The sequence below is a fragment of the Coccinella septempunctata genome, chromosome 4, assembly GCF_907165205.1.
Source record: "Coccinella septempunctata chromosome 4, icCocSept1.1, whole genome shotgun sequence".
NCBI lineage: Eukaryota > Metazoa > Arthropoda > Insecta > Coleoptera > Coccinellidae > Coccinella > Coccinella septempunctata.
This window is the reverse complement of record NC_058192.1, coordinates 29,375,487-29,397,755: the sequence shown is the minus strand read 5'-3', so window position 1 is coordinate 29,397,755 and position 22,269 is coordinate 29,375,487. Positions and strand designations below refer to the sequence as shown.

The window sequence follows — 22,269 nt, the reverse complement described above, 5'->3', positions numbered from 1 at the left end:
GCTTGATGAACACGAAAAACTCTTGAAAATAGGAGAGCGCAGGGAGTGATATGTCGACTGGAAACATGTGAAATTTGGCTACGGCAATTATTTCAATCCTCAAATATAAAACAGCGATATTGCTACCAACAGTGTGCTGGAGGAATAGTTTGTATAGTTATTATATTAAATGGTAAGAAAAAGTATATAGGGTAAAAATAGTTTTATTATGAGAAATTTCAATAAACCGCAACTCGTACAGATCTTATGATTGTTATAATCATAATGATTATTATCACAATAGAGGTATTATACTACTGTTTATAAGGTTTGTTCGTAGAGTGGTTTGCAACGGTTGTGAACTGAACAGAGCAAGAGCAATTCCATTTTAGGGTAAAGAAAATCCATTTGAGCTTAATTGCTCGGCACAGTTGTGAACCACTCTACGAACGATCCTATTATAATATTCACATAGGTACCTAAATTAAAAAGAACGAGAATCATTTTCAAATAATCTCATATAATAATAGACACAAAATGATGTTATAATCAAGAACGGTTTCCCATATCTATTTTACAAAATTCGAATCAGAAAAATACTGTTACAGAATATTAAACCTTGAATTTCAAGACAGTAATTTCTATTCGTACCTATCTCTTTAAATTCTAATTATTCCTGTAAATAAATATTAAAATATTAACGGAATAGAATAGTCGTAATGGTAAATGGTTGATAGTAAATTAACAGAGTCCAATTTTAAGTACAAAAATTAGTTTTTTGAGAGGAAATGAATTGATTCCAATCATATTTGAGCTGAATTAAATTGGACGCCCCGCAAAAATTTCAGTGAGGCCATGATGTTAATTGAAATCTGATCTTTTAGTTTGAAGTTATACAAAAACTGATAAATATTTTTGTTCTCTTTCACAGATTATTCACACAATAGGCAGATTTCGATAGGAAAAGTGACTAAAATACCATATGGAATATGCGCACACATTACTATAACTAACATATAAGTACTTGGCCTGAAAGTATGGTCAGAGCATTGAATTCTTCTTCTTTTAGAGTTCAATGGGCCAGAGTATTTTTGTAACTCTCAAATAGAAATATAGGTATCCGTCAACATGACCCTTTCAAAGAAATACTACTCAGCCAAAAACCAAGAAAAATAATAATTGCCGTAGCATGTGATGTGAGTTAGTTTTTACTACATTGGACTACAGAGTTTGGAATTAATTGCCGTTTTCCTCCTGACATGGTTCATATTTTGCATAATAATGGCAGATTCTTTGATATAGAGAAGAGGATCTGATAAACTTGATGCAATGGAATAGTTGGAAATATTTTGCATACTATAAATATTTAACGAAGATCCTAATATTTCATTCTAGAAACTTCCATTTGAAATAATGCAGTTTATATTATCTGTAAGATCGAGTAAAATTGAAATAACAAATAAAGCCATTCTGATTATTTCAATTGACCATCAGTAACCGAAGATATTTCTCGATCCTCAAATTTTACAATATTTCTACTAAAAAATGTTCATTCAATGATATTTCAATTTACCACTAGAAATGATATGTTTCAACGGGAACTAGAAGTCATTGCATGATTGTCATAAGCGTAATCCAAGGCAGTATCTTCAGCTGGCCTTCTCGTATTCACCGATGTCATTGCAGTTACAGGGCTATGATCGGAAACTGAAGACATGTTAGTGATGTCTAAACGTAAATCAGGTTTTTTATTATTGGAAGGATCCTCCATTTGTAATTCTGCAGGTGCCTCACTTTTCTACAAAAAATAACATATCAATCAGAAGAATAATTAGTGTGACATGAAAACATATTCCCATTTATGACGAGACATGAGGCAAATAAGGGTAGAGCAAATTAGTCAAAATAGGTCTAATAGTCAGACAAGCATGTATGTCAGACAAGCATATATGGGTATGCAGAATCATCTGTATAAGAGCCGCTTTGCACAATGCTAAATTCAGTGGTAGATACTGAATTACCTATATATGTCATTGTTTAGATGTTTCGACTATCTAGGGTTTCCTAAACGCTCGGTCATAATGCGGGCTAGTCGCATTATTTTATTGGAACGATAATTCTTAGAATGGTCGTTCTCCAACTTGATATTTCCGAAGTGCCCGGTTGGCACTTGGTGGAATAAATTAAAATATCAATTCCCATTGATATATGTAATTTTTGCGAATTCAAAGTATGGTAAGGAGAAAAAATAACTGTTTAGCTTTTAAAAGTAACGTTTAAGTTTAGATCTCAAGTCTTCTGCTCTTTTCGAAACAATCTGTTATGGTTCCTCCTTTTTTAGTACTTTCGTTTTATACCGCTCCTATAATTCATCAAGTATTATTTGACCTCAGCCTTGCGGCTTTCACACTCCTCTCCAGAGGAAAATTCACTTATCCCAGATATCAAAAGGATTAAGCTCCGTTGGAGCCCTCTCCAGGTTTTCGGGCTCGTGGTGGTGGTTGGGTCTGGGTCGCTCCTCGGCTCCCTCCTGTAGGTTGGATTCCTGCTCCACCCGCACTTCTTGTAGGAGCAGACGGTGTTCCTCTGAATTTTCCATGTAGGTACTTGCGTACAGTTCTCGCCGTTCCGAGCAGTACTGCCTTCTGCATGACTCTATAGATATTTTCGTCCAACTGAAGTTTCCTCAAGTTCTCTAGTAGTTTCTTCTTCAGGCCTGTAGATGAAATGACATTAGGGATGGTCTTGATATCTTTCAGCTTCCACTGTCTTCTGGTTTGTTCCTCGAGATCTCTGTATTTTGAAATTTTTTCAGTGTGCCTATCTAAAAGATTGTTATTATTTGGAATTGCCACGTCGATGAATAGTGCTCTGTCCTCATCCTTATTGAGCAATATGAGGTCTGGTCTATTGTGGGTTATTTTCCGGTCTGTGAGAACCGTGCGATCCCAGTAGAGCTTGTGATGTTCATTTAACACAGCATCCGGATGGTAATTATAATACGGAACCTTTTTCGAAGTTAGAAGTTGGTGTTTTAGTGCCAATTCTTGGTAAAGAATCTTGGCAACAGCATCATGTCTATTTTTGTACTCCGTGCCCGCGAACTTCTGACATCCCCCGGTGATGTGCTGGATAGTTTCATATGTTGCACAGCCATAACGACAGCTATCGTCCGCCACTGAGGCATCCTTGGCGATATATTTCATGTAATTTCTTGTTGGAATCACCTGATCCTGGATGGCGAGCATGAAGCCCTCTGTCTCAGGAAACAACCTTCTGTCGACGTAATCATGGTTGACCTTGTTCTGGTGCCTTCCATGCAAAGGTGTGCCAATCAGTTTCTGCATTTTACTTTCTGCAGAGTGTTCGACGGTTTCCAAGTGATCCTGTTGTAGCTTTAACGGTGTAGAACTATCAGCAACACAAACTACTCGATGGAGTTCTGACGAAGCAGCCTTGCTCAGGAAATATTTTCGAAGTCCTTCAATTTCCTGGGACATACGGTTGGACAAATCAACAATTCCTCTACCCCCAAGATGTCGTGGCAGCTCGGTCCGTTCTATTGAGCTTTTGGGGTGATGTTTATTGTGTTTAGTCAGCATCGTCCTTATTTTTCTCCGTAAGACTGCTAAATCGGTGGTGGTCCAAGAGATGATACCGAATGAGTAGCTCAGCGCCGAGCAAGCGTAGGTATTGATAGCTTTTAACAGATTCTTGCTCTTAAGGCCTGTTCTAATTATCCCTCTCAATCTTTGGGTGAACTCCTCCGTTAGTTCTTTCTTCATCTGGCTCTGATTGATTTTTCTTGCCTGTTTTATGACCAGATATGTGTCTCCTTCCTTTAATGCTTCAATTTCTGCACCTTCCTTGAGTTTGAACGTACCATCTTCTATTTTCCCTCTCGTTATGTTCAGCAGTCGACATTTTTCTAGTCCAAACTTCATTTTGATGTCTTCCGAGAATCCTTCCACCATTTTCAGCATCAATTGCATTTGCCTCTTGGTAGATGCGAAAAGTTTTAAATCGTCCACGTGAAGGAGATGATTCAGTTTCATCATAGTTCTACTGCCGCTTTTGATGGCAAATCCGTAGTCCGTAGAATTCAATCTATGAGACAAGGGATTCAGGGCCTTGCAGAACCACAGAGAGCTCAGCGAATCTCCTTGGAAAATTCCGCATCTTATTGGAATAGGTCCTGTTGTAATCTGCTGATTTCATTTTGAGACTAGCAGCCAGGTTGACATGGCGTTTTTCAGGAACTTAACTATATTAGGATTCACCTTGTAAATATTCAAGATAGTCAAGAGCCATTCGTGAGGTAAGGAATCGAATGCTTTCTTGTAGTCTGTGTACGCAGCGTAAAGATTCCTTCGCTTGGAGAACGCTTGATTGCAGATAACTGAATCAATTATTAGCTGTTCTTTGCACCCTCGGCTCTCTTTGGTGCATAATTTCTGTTTCATGGCGATGATGTTATTCCTTTCGCAATAATGGTTGTAAATTCGATTTGAAATGCACGATGTGATTAATTTGTACATCGTTGGAAGATATGTGATTGGTCGGTATTTGGATCAGTCTTCTGTATTCCTTTGGTCTTTAGGTAACAGGTACATTGTGCCATGTGTAAGGAATATTGGCATTCTTTCAGGATTTTCAATGACATCATTTATTGCGGAGGTCAATTTGTCATGCATGATCCAAAGTTTCTTGATCCAGAAGTTCTGTAATTCATCAGGCCCAGGTGTTTTCCAGCTGTGTAATCCTCTGATAGCTGATTTTACTTCTTCAATTGTGATCATGTCATGTTGCATCGGCTCATATTTTATAGCTTCAGACTTTTCATCTTCAATCCATCCGGTATCTCCATTGAACTGAGGTTTCGTTGATAATTGTTTGGTCCAGAATTGTTCAATGGCTTCCTTTGGTGGTAACTTTCCATTTTCTCCATCAGACGATGTGAGTGAGCGAAAGTTTCTTCCGACTTTTCGAATGAATTATCATCTCTTTTCCGGCTATAAATGCTTTTATATCTTCTCTGGCGTTCTGCATACAGACTTAGCTTTTGCTACAGAGTGTCGAGGGAGTGGTGAGCTGTAGCATTCTCCGTCTCTCGTTCTGTGTGTGTTCTGTTTCTATCCATGATTTCTTTGGCAGCTTTCACAACCTTCCTTCCGCGATTCCCGTTCGAGTACTCCGTCAGTCGACCAATGTCTCTTCTTAGTCTCTCTGTTCTGTGTTGAAGACGTTTCTGCCATGGTGGCGCATATAATTTGTGTAATTTTGGACCATCGTTGTTCGTTCGGCGAATTTTTGCCCCTATGGTTTTGGCCGTCGTTTATTATTATTATTGGATATTGAATTCTTCATCCAACCTTCAATGAAATCTTTCAAATCTCGGAAAGCTGTTGGATCCGATGGAATTTATCCTGAGTTCATCAAACATTTATGAAAAAGGGCCTTGTCTTGGTTGTTATCTTTTTATAATAACATTATAAGGAAGGAGTACTATGTGTACTGCACTCCAGTTTATGCGCCTAATCGGGCGCAACGAGCGACAATTCCTTCGGAATTTTTGTTTCCATTTATATTTCATTCTGAATTTTGGCAATTTTCTGGCCGAGTTCCGAAAGGTAAAAGTCATTGGAATTTTAAATCGGGGAAAGGATTCTGGAGTGGCTAATTCTTTTTAGGATTGAATCGACTCTAGAAGACGCTTTCCAAAGTTGGCAAGGGGGTTTCAGGAATAATAAAATTTGTTGTGATCAGGTTCTGAGCCTCACCACTTTCATCGAAGCAGGTTTCAATGATAAACTAAAAACAGGAACAGCATTGGTGGATCTATCTGCAGCATATGACACACAGTATGGAAGGATGGTTTGACTTTCAAACTTTATACACATATCAGTCATATCAAACATCTGGAGTGTGCAAAGATGGTTCGCTTCACTAGAAAATGTGTTGTAGATAGACCAATATAGAAAAACTAAATTCGCATTTGAAGAGATGAATAATTCATGTCTACTGAATAGCGATGAATATTGCCAATTGCCACATTCGTAATATTCCTTAAAATAAATTGTGGGTCAAAAACCCCAGAGAATTAACAATCTCAAATGAAATTCAACTTACCTTGAAAAGTTTGGACTTCAGATTCTTGAGACTGATGTTTTTTTTAACTTTCCATCTGTATAATTGGAAGCTTACAGCAACTACCAACACAAACAGCATGAAACATACGAGAACTAAGGTTGTTGTTATCATATATGAGAGGGTCCGCACTTGTTCTGGAAAAAAAAATTATGAGATGAGTATTATTATCATTATTATAAGACACCTACTTAAAAATCTGTCCTTGAAATCATATACGTATTATTTAAAGCAGGGGAGACCGAGGAGAATTGTGACAAGTGACAAATTTTACTTCAACTAGCATATCTCAGTCCAGAAGCATTCTAGCCCAACCTTTATTCCATCAGAAATAATCTTCAGAATTAATGAAATCATTGAGGTTTCTGAGGAATTCTACCGTGAAAGAATTTTGTTCACTTGTTACAACTCTCCTTATGCTAAGGTAAGTTTTGACAAATGCCCAATGGGTGAGTGAAACCTATGTATTTGGTCTATTGGTTGAATAAGATAATATAATAAACCATCATACTACTGAGAAATAAATAACTCATTACTTTCGAATCGATTACTTTCATCATTATTTGATATGAGTGGAGGTACTTGAATATAAATATAGCATTCAATACAAAAATTGAAATTTATTCTGATTAATAATTATCGCCACCAAGGCAAAATTCGTCAGACCTGCCTTTGCATCCGAGGCCTCTGAGTTCACATCTCTTTTATTTGCCTAAGACCTTTGTCTTAAGGCAACAAAGACAATTATTTTCTGTACCTATCTTTTTCGGTTTTCTCCACCTCATGAACGTCTTGAACATTATTGTTTTTCTCATAAATCATACAACCACCAATGAAAAGCACATAGCTTTTGCAGCATGGAACGTCAGAACCTTGCTAGATAACCCCAAGGCCGACCGACCCGAGAGTCGTACCGCCCTAATCGATAAGGAACTGCAACGAACATCCATTGCAATAGTTGCCTTAAGCGAGATACGCTTTTCGGACGAAGGTAGCTTGATAGAACAAGCTTATACTTTTAGCTGGAAGGGCTTGCCGGAAGGCGAAAACATACAACATGGCATAGGCTTTGCCATTAGAAATGACCTGGCCGCCAAACTAAGCGAAAATCCATTTGGCATCTCAGAAAGTATAATAACCCTACGCTTTCCTGCAGCAAATGACACTTTTATTAACATTGGATTATACGTACCCACTTCGAACTACTCTGACAACTTAAATGGACACTTTCTACGACACACTTCAACGCCAGAGTGGGTAGATGTCAAGACTCAGAACTGTGGCCAGGAATAATAGAAAAACACTGCACAGACAGCATTAATTCGAACGGAGAACGTCTGCTGGCTCTTTGTGCAAAACCCAATCTGTGTATAACGAACACCTATTTTATTACGATGTCCAATTCAAGGGGGACCTGGCGCCACCCGCGCTCAGTGCCTTGACATACTCTCGACTATGTAATCGTGAGAAGAAAAGATCTCACAGAGGTTTTGGTCACTGAACCCAGAGGAGATATGGAATGCTGGACTGATCATAGGCTGGTAATCTCGAGAATGAAGCTACATTCACAATCAATTCACGGGCCGGAGTGCACTTCGGCACGGAAGCTTAGCAGATGGCGTTCTCCGTTACCATTCACAATGAAATTCAAGACAAAATTTCTTGCAAGTTCCAAACTATCACTTCAGCAAGGAATTTCGTGCCGGTTATAGATGATGCTGATGCTTATGTTTTGATCAGTTACATTTTTGATTCATTTGAGTATTTGGTTCCAAGATTATTGCGAATGGTAAATTTCGTGCCGAAGTGCACTTCGGCCCGCGAATTGATTGTGAATGCAGCTTAAGGATCTCAATGCTCCTAAAATACTAATGCAAGATAAAGTTACTAAGAGGGTGCCTTCTAATCTTCAAACTACAAAACCCTCCCACAACAGAAAGATTCACAGCTGCTTTCAAAGATAGTCTAACACGAGGTCTAACACCAGTGGATTGTAACGACGACATTGACAGTCATTGGCTCCGATTCAAATCAGCGACAAAAATACTGAGCACAGAACGCTCCCGAAAATCCCCAGATTGGTTCGCCGACAGCGAAACTCATATCGAACCCTTTTTGGAGGCAAAACACAAAGCAATGAAAACAGCAAAATAGTCTTATAAACATAAAACTCGAGGTCTGTCAAGAAATAAGAGAAATCAAGGATAGCTGGTGGAGAGAAAAAGCTAGGAAATACAAGCTTACGCCGACAACCTCGTCGACAACTATGACTATAGGCGTTTTTTCGAAGCAACTAGAGCTGTTTACGCTCCAAGCAGAAAAGCTGACTTTCTTATAAGAGATGCTCATGGAGATATCCTAACTGATGATAGAATAATTTTCGAAAGATGGAAGGAGCATTACTCGCAGTTCTTGAATCAAAATAATTTATCTTTTTAGATCGGCTCCCCGCGTATAGTCCGATGACATCGCTTGATAATAAAATTTCAATGTCGGAATTCATAAGTGCGATAACAAATATGAAAAATAATAAGTTCAAAGCCCTGGACATTGTGAATAGTCTCCTAACACTATCCCGCAAGATCTGGAAACAAGGAGATGTGCCATAATGGCTCTACAACCGACCATTTCTTAACCAACTCTGGAATAAAACAAGGTTGGTTGTTAATGCCTTTACTGTTCAATATTTTCGCTATAGCTTTCTATATAACTACTGACATGAGTATGCGGTGGGGACCTCAGTGGGCATATAGGTACCGCTTCAGATGATTAGGGAGAGGTGCATGGAGGCTCCATGTACCTCTCCATAATCATGGAGGTTTTGTATACGAGGAGGTAAATCGACAGGACACCGAAATTGTAAATTTTGCAATCAGACACAATCAAATAATTTTAAACTCACATTTTAAAAAGAAAGACGAACACACCAAAAGTGGTGGTAAATCCTCACTACCTTTTGACCGAGAAGAAACTACGTCATTGCTTTAAAGACTGCAAAGTCATAGGTACTTGGCGAATCCTTAATTACACAACACAGAATATTAGTAAAAAAATTTAAAATGCCTAAACCTATTAAACAAGCACAAGATAACACAAAAAGAATAAAATGGTTAAACCATCAACCTGAAGGGTGATAAGGACGCTCCCATTCTAAACTCTTTACACGACTATCTATAGAACGATTTGGAACACGAATACCAGAACTGCACCGACATGTGGTCGAAATTTGATCAATTCTGTATAACAGAAGCAAATGAAAATTTAGGCGTATCAAAAGGCATTATAAAAGATAAGGACACAACATGGTAGAATGAATCAGTAAAAACAGCAATTCAAAACAAGAAGGAAGCCTTCAAGACCTGGCAAAGCACTGGCTCAGATGATGATCACGAACGCTATAAGAGTGCGAAAACTACAACCAAGAAAACTGTTGCTCAAGAAAGAGCTGTATCAAGAAACTGTTTTTATGACAAAATTGAAGGTGCCAAAGATGAAGAGTCATTCGGGGCAACTGTGCGCACTTTTGCATTTCAGGCAATACCCTGTTCCAAATGTTGAAGCTAGGAAAATTAAAACATATTCATAAGATTGAGAATTTTCTAATCTATAAAAAAACATCAAAAAGCAAACAAACAATAACGTTTTCTTTCTGCAAAAAAAATTTAATGGTGAAAGTCGGAGTGCGTTAACATGCCCCGTATTGCGGGTAAGTGTGCGCACCCTCACGAGGCAAGTAAACGCAGTGCTTAGTGAACTACAATCATAACAAATACCAAATCAATGTCATCAAAATGTTACACTATTAGAAAAATACTGTTTATCGTCAATACAGAAGAGCCTCTTTACATGCGCTGCATTATTGTTCGTGCCACCATTCCTGGTGAACACAACACTTGATACATTCCACTGTTGGTGGTTCTTCATATTTTTCTGAACAAATAGGCAATATTGATCGAGTTTTAACCAAGAAAATCAACATGTCATAATTCATTCCTCACTGAACAAATGCCCATATATTGAATCTATGCGCACACTTACCTGCGCACACTTTTCCCAGTAAGCCAAAATTTGAATTGACGTTCTTATAGTGTTGAGCAGCTAAGAGAACCTAAAATTTTTTATTATATTATATATATTTAGATTGATATGCGCATGATCGAATAAAATATTGTTTAACACTGTCGGACTCGGAACTTAGACCTGGGAGAATTTGCAGAGATTAATTATGAAGAAAACTAGTGAATTTGATTGATTGCAAATAAAAAGTTAACGAACCGTCGCACGGCGCACTCCTATGAAAAACTAATTTGGTGATTCTGCGCCCTTGCTTCACCCAAATGAACCCCTCTTTCATACATTGCATAGTCTAGATATACGCACTGCGCACACTTACCCTCTGCGCTCAGTTACCTCTACTGAAATTTTCGAAATTGCCAAACAACGTTTTAGAAATACCTTAAACTACAGTGACTCTAACTAGACGGTGGTGACAATTGTGGTCTCGTTTTTCATCGTTTTAGCAAGAATATGGCGGATTTGGTCACGTGACGTGACGTGAGCCAATCCGCATTCCGAATTAGAGATCAAAGAATTGAAATCTGTGTTTCTAGTCCGCCATATTCTTGCTAAATTTCCGCCACTGTCTCGTTAGAGTCACTGTATTATTACAGTGACTATAAATATACTCATATGACTATATACATTGCCCCTTCCGGCGTTCATCCGAAGTCCGAAGCACCACCTTCATCTATTCCTTGTCGAAATTTTCAATAATTCAACCTTCCATATTTCGTGAAATATTCATTGAAAGAATATGATGTACCGGCAATTTTTCATCAGTAATGAATACCGAAGATGAAAGAAACATTTATTTGTATACTTCATTCAAATTTATTTTAGTTTGGTATTTCTATGTCGTCAATGTCATAACGCCGTTGCCACAACTAATATCAATTTTTATTACGAAAATTCGAAAATGCCGAAAGTGATTGAAAAAAGAGACAGGGTTTCAGGAAGTGCTATTTAGAATTCAGGTCCGCTCATTCAAATAGTTATACCATATATCTATTATACCAATATCGATAACACGCGTTCTAGACTACGACAAAAAGTTAAGCCAAATCGTTGGGAGTATTCCACTTGTACGCATGCGCGAATTAGAAGTTCAAAAATGACAATCAAGATATTGGTTAGTTTGTTTTCATATTCACAGATAACAGAATCATATTTGACGTTGAATGAATTCGAATGATGATTTATTTCAAATTCTTGTACACATTTTGAGAAGAATTTTATTCGACGCGAAAGTTAATGAATATTGAATTCATCGAGAATTTATCCGTTTTTTTCAACTTTCAGATAAATCAACGAAAAGAGATCAAACCAAATGAGTGCATCAAAACTATTCACTCAATATTATTATGATTTGTGAAATAATAAGTGCCGAATAGGAATGGTATTGTCTATACTCAGTAAACTCAAGAGTGACATAATAACATAACAATTTCGTTTTATTACTGTTTCATACCAGTTTTAATATTGCGTGTTTGTGTCAACATCATACTTATCTCACCTCCTGAATTTCCCCTCTTGTAAATCTACTCAATACTCAATAAAAAATATTCTTTGGTCAACATTTAATGTAATATGTAGTTATATTTTATATATAAAAGTACAGAGTGCTCATTAAAAGAGCCATGCTTCAATAGAAGCAATACAATAATCAATTTGGCAATAAGAATATTGCCAGAAGATGAGAAACTTGTAGATACTAGTAACTACAGTTGAGCTTTATATATATAGATGTCGATTTAGATATTTCACTATTTCAGTGCTGAAAAAACAATCATATAAACTGAACTAGAATTATTACCTCAACTCCCAACTGAATTTCAAGACAATAACAGACTTATCTAGATACAATGCAGACAATATACGATAGTGAACAACCTAGAAAAATGTATTCACAGTCCTACAATTTTGTTGATTCAACATCACTTTTGTTAATCTCCGCACTCCGCATTTCTGTGGAAAACACATAATATTTCACTATTGTTATGAATCCGAGCGTCTAGTGTTGCAAAATGATGAAGTTTCAAGAATTCTGACTTCTAGTTACTAGAAATCAACGAAGAAATACAAATTATACTACGTAATGCAAACCTGAGTTTGAACCTGATTCAAACCAATATCAACATATTGATAGGTTAAGGTCGAAAATATTCGAATGGTTGTGAAGTAAAATCATTTCATTCCTGTCAATTCATAAAACCATGTATCAGAAAGAGACAGAACTAATCAGGTATTTTTATTCTTAATATTTCTGCACATGCGCATAAGTCGATTCCGGCCACGGGCTGGGTTCAATTTTCGAGGTCCCATTATCGATAGAATATAATAGATATATGAGTTATACGCTGATATTCTAAAATCCACAATACGTCAGACGATAGCGTACATATTCAATGTAAGAGAATTTATATAATGTTTCATCTGAATCTAAAAGACTTATATTTCAGCTGAATATTTCCACAATCAGAAAGATTGTGAATGAAGAGTATGACAAAGAATTTCCTTCTATTGGGAGACCCAAAAAAGTGGTGGCATTTGGGAATTTTATGTTTGAGTGAATTAATGCGAAAAGTTTACTACAGGATTATCGATAAATGTCATCGGAGAATAAGTTCTCGAAAATGGATTTTTCTATTTTTCATTTGACTTGTCCTATACAATGTAAATGTCTTAAGGTACTAATAAATACACCTAATTAATACTATAACGTTGATAAAAAATGATCACTGAATCGTATCAAATTTTTTGCCACGTTGAAGTGTCGGTGGAGGGTATGGGAAATTTGAAATGGCGAGCGCCGAAGGCGCGTGGCCGGGTAGAGCGGTAAATGGAACGCAAGAGTAAGAATCGAGCTTTCCGAAAATGCCTAGATCGTATTTTTACCCCGTCTAGAAGTGTCCGAAAATTGCGTGAGAAAATCGCGAAATTCACGATTTTCGCGAAAAGGTACCAATTTGATTTGATTAGCTTGAGAGATCCGCGGTAGCTCGAGAGCCGGGATGGGTGTCGAACTAAGCTCGAAGAACCCGAAATTAAAATAGGCCTGTTTTTTTTCCCGGAGCCCGAACGATATTACCTAAAAAAGCGTAAGAATTTTGAAAATTTTTGACGTCTATTAAAAATCGAGTGACATTCCACAAAATTAAATTATTTTCTATTGATTATCAGAGAAAATTAAGTGAAAGTGCACTTTGACAATCGATGTCAGAGTGTGATTTAAAGGTTAACGTCAGTTTTGACGGCTTGGCAGCGATCACAGAACGAGGTGCCTTAAATCGATCGGACTTTTGAGAAAACGTTTTTGGCCTAGATATTCATAAAAGGTGAATCGAGCGAGGGCCGAAGGCCCGAGCTACGAACAAAAGGCGTATCGCGAGGGCCGTAGGCCCGAGCTACGGACGAAAGGCGAATCTGCCAGTGAAGGTGAATCTACCTACAAGGTGGATCTCCTGGCTATACTAGTTAATACTATAACGTTGATAAAAAATGATCACTGAATCGTATCAAATTTTTTGCCACGTTGAAGTGTCGGTGGAGGGTATGGGAAATTTGAAATGGCGAGCGCCGAAGGCGCGTGGCCGGGTAGAGCGGTATATGGAACGCAAGAGTAAGAATCGAGCTTTCCGAAAATGCCTAGATCGTATTTTTACCCCGTCTAGAAGTGTCCGAAAATTGCGTGAGAAAATCGCGAAATTCACGATTTTCGCGAAAAGGTACCAAATTGATTTGATTAGCTTGAGAGATCCGCGGTAGCTCGAGAGCCGGGATGGGTGTCGAACTAAGCTCGAAGGACCCGAAATTAAAATAGGCCTGTTTTTTTTCCCGGAGCCCGAACGATATTACCTAAAAAAGCGTAAGAATTTTGAAAATTTTTGACGTCTATTAAAAATCGAGTGAGATTCCACAAAATTAAATAATTTTCTATTGATTATCAGAGAAAATTAAGTGAAAGTGCACTTTGACAATCGATGTCAGAGTGTGATTTAAAGGTTAACGTCAGTTTTGACGGCTTGGCAGCGATCACAGAACGAGGTGCCTTGAATCGATCGGGCTTTTAAAAAACGTTTTTGGCCTAGATATTTATAAAAGGGGAATCGAGCGAGGGCCGAAGGCCCGAGCTACGGACGAAAGGCGAATCTGCCAGTAAAGGTGAATCTACCTACAAGGTGGATCTCCTGGCTATACTAGTCAATATAATAACGTTGATAAAAATGATCACTGAATCGTATCAAATTTTTTGCCATGTTGAAGTGTCGGGAGAGGGTATGGGAAATTTGAAATGGCGAGCGCCGAAGGCGCGTGGCCGGGTAGAGCGGTACATGGATAGCTAGAGGAAGAATCGAGCTTTCCGAAAATGCCTAGATCGTATTTTTACCCCGTCTAAAAGTGTCCGAAAATTGAATTAGAAAATCGCGAAATTCACGATTTTCGCGAAAAGGTACCAAATTGATTTGATTAACTTGAGGGATCCGCGGTAGCTCGAGAGCCGGTATGGGTGTCGAACTAAGCTCGAAGGACCCGAAATTAAAATAGGCCTGTTCTTTTTCCCGGAGCCCGAACGAAATTTCCTAAAAAAGCATAAGAAATTTGAAAATTTTTGACGTCTATTAAAAATCGAGTGACATTCCACAAAATTAAATAATTTGCTATTGATTATCAGAGAAAATTAAGAGTAAGTGCACTTTGACAATCGATGTCAGAGTGTGATTTAAAGGTTAACGTCAGTTTTGACGGAAATGGAAGCGATCACAAAACGAGGTGCTTTAAATCGATCGGACTTTTAAAAAAACGTTTTTGGCCTAGATATTCATAAAAGGGGAATCGAACTATGGACGAAAGGCGAATTGCGAGGGCCGTAGGCCCGAGCTACCAACAAAAGGCGTATCGCGAGGGCCGTAGGCCCGAGCTACGGACGAAAGGCGAATCTGCCAGTAAAGGTGAATCTACCTACAAGGTGGATCTCCTGGCAGTGCTAGTCAATATAATAACGTTGATAAAAATGATCACTGAATCGTATCAAATTTTTTGCCACGTTGAAGTGTCGGTGGAGGGTATGGGAAATTTGAAATGGCGAGCGCCGAAGGCGCGTGGCCGGGTAGAGCGGTAAATGGAACGCAAGAGTAAGAATCGAGCTTTCCGAAAATGCCTAGATCGTATTTTTACCCCGTCTAGAAGTGTCCGAAAATTGCGTGAGAAAATCGCGAAATTCACGATTTTCGCGAAAAGGTACCAATTTGATTTGATTAGCTTGAGAGATCCGCGGTAGCTCGAGAGCCGGGATGGGTGTCGAACTAAGCTCGAAGAACCCGAAATTAAAATAGGCCTGTTTTTTTTCCCGGAGCCCGAACGATATTACCTAAAAAAGCGTAAGAATTTTGAAAATTTTTGACGTCTATTAAAAATCGAGTGACATTCCACAAAATTAAATTATTTTCTATTGATTATCAGAGAAAATTAAGTGAAAGTGCACTTTGACAATCGATGTCAGAGTGTGATTTAAAGGTTAACGTCAGTTTTGACGGCTTGGCAGCGATCACAGAACGAGGTGCCTTAAATCGATCGGGCTTTTAAAACACGTTTTTGGCCTAGATATTTATAAAAGGTGAATCGAGCGAGGGCCGAAGGCCCGAGCTACGAACAAAAGGCGTATCGCGAGGGCCGTAGGCCCGAGCTACGGACGAAAGGCGAATCTGCCAGTGAAGGTGAATCTACCTACAAGGTGGATCTCCTGGCTATACTAGTTAATACTATAACGTTGATAAAAAATGATCACTGAATCGTATCAAACTTTTTGCCATGTTGAAGTGTCGGTGGAGGGTATGGGAAATTTGAAATGGCGAGCGCCGAAGGCGCGTGGCCGGGTAGAGCGGTAAATGGAACGCAAGAGTAAGAATCGAGCTTTCCGAGAATGCCTAGATCGTATTTTTACCCCGTCTAGAAGTGTCCGAAAATTGCGTGAGAAAATCGCGAAATTCACGATTTTCGCGAAAAGGTACCAATTTGATTTGATTAGCTTGAGAGATCCGCGGTAGCTCGAGAGCCGGGATGGGTGTCGAACTAAGCTCGAAGAACCCGAAATTAAAATAGGCCTGTTTTTTTTCCCGGAGCCCGAACGATATTACCTAAAAAAGCGTAAGAATTTTGAAAATTTTTGACGTCTATTAAAAATCGAGCGACATTCCACAAAATTAAATTATTTTCTATTGATTATCAGAGAAAATTAAGTGAAAGTGCACTTTGACAATCGATGTCAGAGTGTGATTTAAAGGTTAACGTCAGTTTTGACGGCTTGGCAGCGATCACAGAACGAGGTGCCTTAAATCGATCGGGCTTTTAAAAAACGTTTTTGGCCTAGATATTTATAAAAGGGGAATCGAGCGAGGGCCGAAGGCCCGAGCTACGAACAAAAGGCGTATCGCGAGGGCCGTAGGCCCGAGCTACGGACGAAAGGCGAATCTGCCAGTAAAGGTGAATCTACCTACAAGGTGGATCTCCTGGCTATACTAGTTAATACTATAACGTTGATAAAAAATGATCACTGATTCGTATCAAATTTTTTGTATCAAATTTTTTGCCATGTTGAAGTGTCGGTGGAGGGTATGGGAAATTTGAAATGGCGAGCGCCGAAGGCGCGTTGCCGGGTAGAGCGGTAAATGGAACGCAAGAGTAAGAATCGAGCTTTCCGAAAATGCCTAGATCGTATTTTTACCCCGTCTAGAAGTGTCCGAAAATTGCGTGAGAAAATCGCGAAATTCACGATTTTCGCGAAAAGGTACCAATTTGATTTGATTAGCTTGAGAGATCCGCGGTAGCTCGAGAGCCGGGATGGGTATCGCACTAAGCTCGAAGAACCCGAAATTAAAATAGGCCTGTTTTTTTTCCCGGAGCCCGAACGATATTACCTAAAAAAGCGTAAGAGTTTTGAAAATTTTTGACGTCTATTAAAAATCGAGTGACATTCCACAAAATTAATTTATTTTCTATTGATTATCAGAGAAAATTAAGTGCACTTTGACAATCGATGTCAGAGTGTGATTTAAAGGTTAACGTCAGTTTTGACGGCTTGGCAGCGATCACAGAACGAGGTGCCTTGAATCGATCGGGCTTTTAAAAAACGTTTTTGGCCTAGATATTTATAAAAGGGGAATCGAGCGAGGGCCGAAGGCCCGAGCTACGAACAAAAGGCGTATCGCGAGGGCCGAAGGCCCGAGCTACGGACGAAAGGCGAATCTGCCAGTAAAGGTGAATCTACCTACAAGGTGGATCTCCTGGCTATACTAGTTAATTAATAATATAACGTTGATAAAAATGATCACTGAATCGTATCAAATTTTTTGCCATGTTGAAGTGTCGGGAGAGGGTATGGGAAATTTGAAATGGCGAGCGCCGAAGGCGAGACGCGGGGACATGCTGGGTATAAAAATCTAGAGGAAGAATCGAGCTTTCAGAAAATGCCTAGATCGTATTTTTACCCCGTCTAGAAGTGTCCGAAAATTCCGTGAGAAAATCGCGAAATTCACGATTTTCGCGAAAAGGTACCAAACTGATTTGATTAGCTTGAGAGATTCGCGGTAGCTCGAGAGCCAGAACGGGTGTAGAACTAAGCTCGAAGGACCCGAAATTAAAATAGGCCTGTTCTTTTTCCCGGAGCCCGAACGAAATTACCTAAAAAAGCGTAAGAAATTTGAAAATTTTTGACGTCTATTAAAAATAGAGTGACATTCCACAAAATTGAATTATTTTCTATTGATTATCAGAGAAAATTACGTGAGTGCACTTTGACAATCGATGTCAGAGTGTGATTTAAAGGTTAACGTCAGTTTTGACGGAATTATCTTGGCAGCGATCACAGAACGAGATGCCTTAAATCGATCGGACTCTTGAAAAAACGTTTTTGGCCTAGATATTTATAAAAGGGGAATCGAGCTATGGACAAAAGGCGAATTGCGAGGGCCGTAGGCCCGAGCTACAGACGAAAGGCGAATCTGCCAGTAAAGGTGAATCTACCTACAAGGTGGATCTCCTGGCCATGCTAGTTAATACTATAACGTTGATAAAAAATGATCACTGAATCGTATCAAATTTTTTGCCACGTTGAAGTGTCGGTGGAGGGTATGGGAAATTTGAAATGGCGAGCGCCGAAGGCGCGTGGCCGGGTAGAGCGGTAAATGGAACGCAAGAGTAAGAATCGAGCTTTCCGAAAATGCCTAGATCGTATTTTTACCCCGTCTAGAAGTGTCCGAAAATTGCGTGAGAAAATCGCGAAATTCACGACTTTCGCGAAAAGGTACCAATTTGATTTGATTAGCTTGAGAGATCCGCGGTAGCTCGAGAGCCGGGATGGGTGTCGAACTAAGCTCGAAGAACCCGAAATTAAAATAGGCCTGTTTTTTTTCCCGGAGCCCGAACGATATTACCTAAAAAAGCGTAAGAATTTTGAAAATTTTTGACGTCTATTAAAAATCGAGTGACATTCCACAAAATTAAATTATTTTCTATTGATTATCAGAGAAAATTAAGTGAAAGTGCACTTTGACAATCGATGTCAGAGTGTGATTTAAAGGTTAACGTCAGTTTTGACGGCTTGGCAGCGATCACAGAACGAGGTGCCTTAAATCGATCGGGCTTTTAAAAAACGTTTTTGGCCTAGATATTTATAAAAGGGGAATCGAGCGAGGGCCGAAGGCCCGAGCTACGAACAAAAGGCGTATCGCGAGGGCCGAAGGCCCGAGCTACGGACGAAAGGCGAATCTGCCAGTAAAGGTGAATCTACCTACAAGGTGGATCTCCTGGCTATACTAGTTAATACTATAACGTTGATAAAAAATGATCACTGAATCGTATCAAATTTTTTGCCATGTTGAAGTGTCGGTGGAGGGTATGGGAAATTTGAAATGGCGAGCGCCGAAGGCGCGTGGCCGGGTAGAGCGGTAAATGGAACGCAAGAGTAAGAATCGAGCTTTCCGAAAATGCCTAGATCGTATTTTTACCCCGTCTAGAAGTGTCCGAAAATTGCGTGAGAAAATCGCGAAATTCACGATTTTCGCGAAAAGATACCAAAATGATTTGATTAGCTTGAGAGATCCGCGGTAGCTCGAGAGCCGGGATGGGTGTCGAACTAAGCTCGAAGAACCCGAAATTAAAATAGGCCTGTTTTTTTTCCCGGAGCCCGAACGATATTACCTAAAAAAGCGTAAGAATTTTGAAAATTTTTGACGTCTATTGAAAATCGAGTGACATTCCACAAAATTAAATTATTTTCTATTGATTATCAGAGAAAATTAAGTGAAAGTGCACTTTGACAATCGATGTCAGAGTGTGATTTAAAGGTTAACGTCAGTTTTGACGGCTTGGCAGCGATCACAGAACGAGGTGCCTTAAATCGATCGGGCTTTTAAAAAACGTTTTTGGCCTAGATATTTATAAAAGGGGAATCGAGCGAGGGCCGAAGGCCCGAGCTACGAACAAAAGGCGTATCGCGAGGGCCGTAGGCCCGAGCTACGGACGAAAGGCGAATCTGCCAGTAAAGGTGAATCTACCTACAAGGTGGATCTCCTGGCTATACTAGTTAATACTATAACGTTGATAAAAAATGATCACTGAATCGTATCAAATTTTTTGCCACGTTGAAGTGTCGGTGGAGGGTATGGGAAATTTGAAATGGCGAGCGCCGAAGGCGCGTGGCCGGGTAGAGCGGTAAATGGAACGCAAGAGTAAGAATCGAGCTTTCCGAAAATGCCTAGATCGTATTTTTACCCCGTCTAGAAGTGTCCGAAAATTGCGTGAGAAAATCGCGAAATTCACGATTTTCGCGAAAAGGTACCAATTTGATTTGATTAGCTTGAGAGATCCGCGGTAGCTCGAGAGCCGGGATGGGTATCGAACTAAGCTCGAAGAACCCGAAATTAAAATAGGCCTGTTTTTTTTCCCGGAGCCCGAACGATATTACCTAAAAAAGCGTAAGAATTTTGAAAATTTTTGACGTCTATTAAAAATCGAGTGACATTCCACAAAATTAAATTATTTTCTATTGATTATCAGAGAAAATTAAGTGAAAGTGCACTTTGACAATCGATGTCAGAGTGTGATTTAAAGGTTAACGTCAGTTTTGACGGCTTGGCAGCGATCACAGAACGAGGTGCCTTAAATCGATCGGGCTTTTAAAACACGTTTTTGGCCTAGATATTTATAAAAGGTGAATCGAGCGAGGGCCGAAGGCCCGAGCTACGAACAAAAGGCGTATCGCGAGGGCCGTAGGCCCGAGCTACGGACGAAAGGCGAATCTGCCAGTGAAGGTGAATCTACCTACAAGGTGGATCTCCTGGCTATACTAGTTATTATAATTACATCAATGTATTAAGATGGATAGCCGCAAATACGCGCAAGTTGTCTTGTTACTTGTTTATTCATGTGAAATTTTTGTTTAATGGTGAAGTTGCATCTTAACTTGAAACTTCCTTCAACTCCTTTTACTTATATTGATGCAAGATGATTTTTGTTGAAGAATTTGACATTCTTGTAATTATCTGTTAATTCCTTCTAGAGATACCTATTCCCAACCACTGCATCATATGCATTTCATCTTCGGGTTAATATTTTTGAAATCTACAACTGATGTTACGTATTCAAACTTTGGCCAAAGAAGATAAAGAACATTAACTCTCCTCAAGCTAGTGCATATTATGATATTATACTGATCTCTTGTATTTTCCATGCAAATAACTGGATTTGGTATGCCTTCAATCAGTTTGTATAAACTTCAATTATGTTCGTCACATATTTTCCGAAGAGATTCGACATTGTGATAAAATACGTAATAACAGAAACTTTTACGTAGAACGGGCAACATAGCGTTGATTTAAAACCCAAAAATGTTTTGACAAGCTTCATAACCCCACATTTTCGTACTATACAGAGTGGAATGTGTCAAATTTCCATGGCCAACCGACTGCTAAAATAAAGTTGAATGAAGTATATATTAATTCATTTTATTATTACTTACTCAAAAGACCTGTTCAAATGGAACCATATTTTGAATCGAATTCACAATGCTGAAACCTCAGGAGTTAGTTATGGCATCCTGGAAAGTGATAGATTTTTTCGAGCTTCACAAACTTGTGGTTAATCATTTTTCTCTAACTCCAGATTACTCAGAAAAGACATTGCGACGTTTTTTATCGGGAAATATGATAAGGTACAATGAATAGCGAACTATGCGATCCACAGACGACTCTAGTCATAAACAACAGTTGTTTCTGGCTCTCGTACTCATTGAGAAATATAATTTTCATAGTCAAAGAATATTCGGACAACCAACTTTTCGTTAATTTCCTTTATTGGACTTGAACGGACTATTTTACTGATAAAATAGTCCGTTTCAAGTAGGTCTGAACCTACTTGAAAAAATAAATTGAACCCAAATAATAACCTGAAAAAATCGTGATCGCAACTTCCCAGCAACACTCAAAATACATAAATACATATAATTACATAATAGCAAATTCATAAACATTCGCTCCGATTTGAACACGAAGACACACGAGCTATCGCTCGCCTAAGACTGGCCATACACTTAAATGTATAATAGGTGTACCGCAAAGGTTTGACTTTTTCGTCTGCCTCAAGAGAAAAATCTCGGCGTATGTGCCACGACATACGATGAAACTCCAGAGGTGTGTGGGTTCCAACTTCAAGATGAACAAACGCTACGTGTAGGGGCGGCTTTATATTGCCGAGTGGTTGGCCAAGTGTTGGGGACTGGATGTCGCAATGAGAAGTACGCTTTAATTAATTCTTTGCCAAAATATGCAACCAGCAATATCTCGCGAACTATTCGTTGAAGGAAGATGCTGCAAAGAGCATTTTTCGTCAGCAATAAATGCCGAATATGAAGGTCTTAGTCATTTGTATTATTGATTTATTTCAAGACAGTCAAAAGACCTTTTCAAGTGGAGCATACTTTCGAATCAAATTTACAAAATGTTGAACCTGATTATTGTATGTTATCCTTGAGAGTTAGATATATGGCATCGCGGAGTTTCCGATAGAAATTCGCGACCTTTACAAAATTCT

General features: G+C 39.0%; 1 protein-coding gene across 1 annotated transcript in view; it reads right to left on the bottom strand.

The window, feature by feature from the left end:
* Positions 1 to 187: 187 nt before the first annotated feature.
* The window catches only part of LOC123311599 (protein grindelwald), a 38,371-nt gene continuing 16,289 nt past the window's right edge, over positions 188 to 22,269 (bottom strand). The window contains exons 3-4 of the mRNA XM_044895650.1: positions 6,109 to 6,263; positions 188 to 1,777 (exon numbers count right to left, since the gene is read on the bottom strand). Coding sequence (XP_044751585.1) covers positions 1,571 to 1,777; positions 6,109 to 6,263 — 362 coding nt within the window. The 3' untranslated portion in view covers positions 188 to 1,570. The remainder of the gene's footprint in view (positions 1,778 to 6,108; positions 6,264 to 22,269) is intronic.